This window comes from Nerophis lumbriciformis, linkage group LG01, assembly GCF_033978685.3.
Source record: "Nerophis lumbriciformis linkage group LG01, RoL_Nlum_v2.1, whole genome shotgun sequence".
Taxonomy (NCBI): Eukaryota; Metazoa; Chordata; class Actinopteri; order Syngnathiformes; family Syngnathidae; genus Nerophis; species Nerophis lumbriciformis.
Window position 1 is genome coordinate 73444001 of NC_084548.2, and position 6000 is coordinate 73450000.

At 34.8% G+C, this 6000-nt stretch overlaps 1 protein-coding gene across 8 annotated transcripts in view; it reads right to left on the reverse strand.

Moving 5' to 3' along the window:
• rapgef3 (Rap guanine nucleotide exchange factor (GEF) 3) overlaps window positions 1–6000 on the reverse strand; it is a 271955-nt gene that overhangs the window by 73266 nt on the left and 192689 nt on the right. For all 8 annotated transcript variants that reach the window (XM_061925660.2, XM_061925640.2, XM_061925650.2 and 5 more), the window contains 2 exons: window positions 2684–2768; window positions 2510–2570 (listed from right to left, as the gene is read on the reverse strand). In XM_061925660.2, the coding sequence (XP_061781644.1) occupies window positions 2510–2570; window positions 2684–2768 (146 nt within the window). The remainder of the gene's footprint in view (window positions 1–2509; window positions 2571–2683; window positions 2769–6000) is intronic.

Consider the following 6000-nt stretch of genomic DNA (forward strand, 5'->3'; position numbering starts at 1 on the left):
GTAAAGTTTTCTTATAAAATTGTGACTTTTTTCGAGTAAAATTACGACGCTTTTTCATAAAATTGCCAACATTTTAAGCTTTTCTTGTAAAATTGCGACTGTTATTGAGTAAAATTCCAACTTTTATCAAAATATTGCACAAATGTTCAGTTTTGCGTGTAAAATTTTGATTTTGAATTTTTTTTTACTAAAAGCAGTCTTTTTCTCATAAGGTGTCGACTTTTTTCTTATAAAATTGGGAACAATTTCTCATATTCTTTCTGTTTCTCTAACATTGCAACATTTCCTTGTAAAATTATTGCTTTTTTAATGTAAAATGATTACTTTTTAATGTAAAATGTTGACATTTGTCATATAAAATTCAGACTTTTATCACAATATTGCCAATTTTTTTGTTGCTCTTGTAAAATAGTGACATTTTTGGAGTAAAATTATGACATTTGTCATCATTTTGCCGAGTAAGATTTACATTATTACTATAATATTGCCAAAATTGCAAAGTTTTCTTATAAAATTGTGATTTTTGTGTAAAAATTTGAAGTGCTCCCCCTCTGGCCAACATATGAAATAACAAGTGTGTGTAAGAAATTGAAATGCGGCACCATTGGCCACAATTGTTTAAAATATGATTTTAAAAGTATGTAAAATTATTACTTTGGTGACATTTGTCATATAAAATTCTGACTGTTATCACAATATTGCCAATTTTTGTTGATGCTCTTGTAAAATAGTGACATTTTTGGAGTAAAACTATGACTTTTGTCATAATTTTGCCGAGTAAGATTACGATTAATATTCTAATATTGCCAAAAGTGTAAAGTTTTTTTTTATAAAATTGTGACTTTTGTCAACATATGAAATAACAAGTTTGTGTAAAAATTTGAAGTGCTCTCCCTCTGGCCAACATATGAAATAACAAGTGTGTGTAAGAAATTGAAATGTGGCACCATTGGCCACAATTGTTTAAAATATGATTTTAAAAGTATGTAAAATTATTACTTTGGTGACATTTGTCATATAAAATTCTGACTGCTATCACAATATTGCCAATTTTTGTCCTTGTAAAATAGTGACATTTTTGGAGTAAAACTATGACTTTTGTCATAATTTTGCAGAGTAAGATTCCGATTATTATTCTAATATTGCCAAAATTGTAAAGTTTTCTTATAAAATTGTGACTTTTTTCGAGTAAAATTACGACGCTTTTTCATAAAATTGCCAACATTTTAAGCTTTTCTTGTAAAATTGCGACTGTTATTGAGTAAAATTCCAACTTTTATCAAAATATTGCACAAATGTTCAGTTTTGCGTGTAAAATTTTGATTTTGAATTTTTTTTTACTAAAAGCAGTCTTTTTCTCATAAGGTGTCGACTTTCTTCTTATAAAATTGGGAACAATTTCTCATATTCTTTCTGTTTCTCTAACATTGCAACATTTCCTTGTAAAATTATTGCTTTTTTAATGTAAATTGATTACTTTTTAATGTAAAATGTTGACCTTTGTCATATAAAATTCAGACTTTTATCACAATATTGCCAATTTTTTTGTTGCTCTTGTAAAATAGTGACATTTTTGGAGTAAAATTATGCTTTTAAAAGTGCCCCCCCCCCCCTCTGGTCAACATATGAAATAACAAGTGTGTGTAAAAAATTTGAAGTGCTCCCCCTCTGGCCAACATATGAAATAACAAGTGTGTGTAAAAATCTGAAGTGCTCCCCCTCTGGCCAACATATGAAATAACAAGTGTGTGTAAAAATTTGAAGTGCTCCCCCTCTGGCCAACATATGAAATAACAAGTGTGTGTAAAAATTTGAAGTGCTCCCCCTCTGGCCAACATATGAAATAACAAGTGTGTGTAAAAATTTGAAGTGCTCCCCCTCTGGCCAACATACGAAACAACAAGTGTGTGTAAGAAATTGAAATGCGGCACCATTGGCCACAATTGTTTAAAATATGATTTTAAAATTATGTAAAATTATCACTTTAGTGACATTTGTCATATATAATTCTGACTGTTATCACAATATTGCCAAAATTGTAAAGTTTTCTCATAAAATTGTGACTTTTGTCGAGTAAAATTACGACTCTTTTTCAAAAAATTGCCCAAATTTTAAGCTTTTTTTGTAAAATTGCGACTGTTATTGAGTACAATTCCAACTTTTATCATAATATTGCACACATGTTCAGTTTTGCTTGTAAAATTTTTACTTGCATTGAGTAAAATGACGACTTTTGTTATAATACTGCCAACATTCTAAGTTTTTCTTGTGAAATTGTGACCTTTTTCTTGTGAAATTCGAACTAATTGTTTTACAAGCTTTTTTATATGTGCATAGTATGTATATATTATTAATGTTGTAAATACACTTCTTTATATATCTAGAAAGAGGTAGGCATTTTTTGGAGGTCCCAAGAAGGTAAGAAATACACGAGCGTGTGTGTGTGTGTGTGTGTGTGTGTGTGTGCGTGTGTGTGTGTGTGTGTGTGTGTGTGTGTGTGTGTGCTTACAGACAGTTCCGGCCTTAGCGTGGGACTCAAACAGCAGCACAGCAGCCAGCTCCTTCCGCACCTACAGCCGGGGACAAAATGTCTGAAGGACGTGTTTTTAAACATAATCTATGTTGCTATGGCTACCATGTTTGGAGGCGTGTTACTTGGGGTCAGAGGTCAAGGTTGACTCACCGAGGTGGAGAGGTGAGCGGCGGCCTTGAGGTGGAGGAGTTCCTCGTAGATCACCTCCAGGTCCTCGCCGCTCCTCTGACCTGGACTAAACACAACACAGTCACACACACACCGTTATTCACATTGTCTGTATGCGAATGGACAAACACAGTTTTACAATATGTGTGCATGTGAATGGACGAACACCATCTTACATTAGGTGTGCGTGTGAATGGACAAACACTGTTTTACATTACATGTGCATGTGAATGGACCAACACCGTTTTACATTGTGCGTGTAAAATGGACAAACACCGTTTTACATTATGTGTGCGGGTGAATGGACCAACACGTTTTACATTATGTGAGCGTGTGAATGGACAAACACCGTTTTATACTAGGTGTGCGTGTGAATGGACAAACGCGGTTTTACATTATGTGTGCGTGTGAATGGACAAACACCATTTACTTTATGTGTGCATGTGAATGGACAAACATCGTTTTACATTATGCGTGCATGTGAATAGACAAACAATTCTACATTACATGTGCGTGTGAATGGACAAACACGTTTTACATTATGTAAGCATGTGAATGGACACACAATTCTACATTACATGTGCGTGTGAATGAACAAACACCGTTTTACATTATGTGTGATTGTGAATGGTTAAGTACCATTTTACATTATTTGTGCATGTGAATGGACAAACACAGTTTTACATTATGTGTACGTGTGAATGGACAAACACCGTTTTACCTTATGTGTGCATGTGAATTGACAAAAACAGTTTTACATTATGTGTGCATGTGAATTGACAACCACTGTTTTATATTATGTGTACGTGTGAATGGACCAACACCGTTTTACATTATGTGTGCGTGTGAATGGACAAACACCGTTTTACGTTATGTGTGCATATGACTGGACAAACACCCTTTTACATTATGCGTGCATGTCAATAAACAAACACAATTCTACATTAAGTGTGAATGTGAATGGACAAACACCGTTTTACATTATGTGTGCATTTGAATGGACAAGCACCGTTTACATTATGTGTTCGTGTGAATGGACAAACACCATTTTACATTATGTGTGCATGTGAATGGACAAACACCGTTTTACATTATGTGTGCATGTGAATGGACAAGCACTGTTTTACATTATGTGTGCCTGTGAATGGACAAACACTGTTTTACGTTATGTGTGCATGTGAATGGACAAACACCCTTTTACATTATGCGTGCATGTCAATAGACAAACACAATTCTACATTATGTGTGCATGTGAATGGACAAACACCGTTTTACATTATGTAAGCATGTGAATGGACAAACACCGTTTTACATTATGTGTGCGTGTGAATGGACAAGCACCGTTTTACATTATGTGTGCGTGTGAATGGACAAGCACCGTTTTACATTATGTGTGCATGTGAATGGACAAACGCCGTTTTACATTATGTGTGCATGTGAATGGACAAACACTGTTTTACATTATGTGTACATGTGAATGAAAAAACACCCTTTTACATTATGCGTGCATGTCAATAGACAAACACAATTCTACATTATGTGTGCATGTAAATGGACAAACACCGTTTTACATTATGTGTGCATGTGAATGGACAAGCACTGTTTTACATTATGTGTGCATGTGAATGGACAAACACCATTTTACATTAGGTGTGCATGTGAATGGACAAACACCGTTTTACATTATGTGTGCGTGTGAATGAACAAGCACCGTTTTACATTATGTGTGCATGTGAATGGACAAGCACTGTTTTACATTATGTGTTCGTGTGAATGGACAAACACCATTTTACATTATGTGTGTATGTGAATGGACAAACACCGTTTTACATTTATGTGTGTATGTGAATGGACAAACACAGTTTTACATTATGTGTGCATGTGAATGGACAAGCACTGTTTTACATTATGTGTTTGTGTGAATGGACAAACACCATTTTACATTATGTGTGTATGTGAATGGACAAACACCGTTTTACATTTATGTGTGTATGTGAATGGACAAACACAGTTTTACATTATGTGTGCATGTGAATGGACAAGCACTGTTTTACATTATGTGTTTGTGTGAATGGACAAACACCATTTTACAAGTTTTTGGTCATGTGAATGGACAAACACCGTTTTACATTATGTAAGCATGTGAATGGACAAACACCGTTTTACATTATGTGTGCATGTGAATGGACAAACACCGTTTTACACTATGTGTGCGTGTGAATGGACAAGCACCGTTCTACATTATGTGGGCATGTGAATGGACAAGCACTGTTTTACATTATGTGTGCGTGTGAATGGACAATCACTGTTTTACATTATGTGTGCGTGTGAATGGACAAGCACTGTTTTACATTATGTGTGCATGTGAATGGACAAGCACTGTTTTACATTATGTGTTTGTGTGAATGGACAAACACCATTTTACATTATGTGGGCATGTGAATGGACAAACACCAATTTACATTATGTAAGCATGTGAATGGACAAACACCGTTTTACATTATGTGTGCATGTGAATGGACAAACACCGTTTTACATTATGTGTGCATGTGAATGGACAAGCACTGTTTTACATTATGTGTGTGTGTGAATGGACAAGCACTGTTTTACATTATGTGTGCATGTGAATGGACAAGCACTGTTTTACATTATGTGTTTGTGTGAATGGACAAACACCGTTTTACATTATGTGTACGTGTGAATGGATAAACACCGTTTTACCTTATGTGTGCATGTGAGTTGACAAACATAATTCTACATTGTGTGTGTATGTGAATGGAAAACAGTTTTATATCATATGTGTACGTGAATGGACAAGCACTGTTTTACATTATGTGTGCATGTGAATGGACAAGCACTGTTTTACATTATGTGTGCCTGTGAATGGACAAACACCGTTTTACATTATGTGTGCATGTGAATGGACAAACACCGTTTTACATTATGTGTGCATGTGAATGGACAAGCACCGTTTTACATTATGTGTGCATGTGAATGGACAAGCACCGTTTTACATTATGTGTGCATGTGAATGGACAAACACAATTCTACATTATGTGTGCATGTAAATGGACAAGCACTGTTTTACATTATGTGTTCGTGTGAATGGACAAACACCGTTTCACATTATGTGTGCATGTGAATGGACAAACACCGTTTCACATTATGTGTGCATGTGAATGGAATTACCAGAATTAACGCGTTATGTATCTGTCATTTTTATTCACGTACACTGATATGGCAAACATGTTTGTCCATTGGCGTGTGAATGGACAAACATGTTTGCCATATCAATGTAC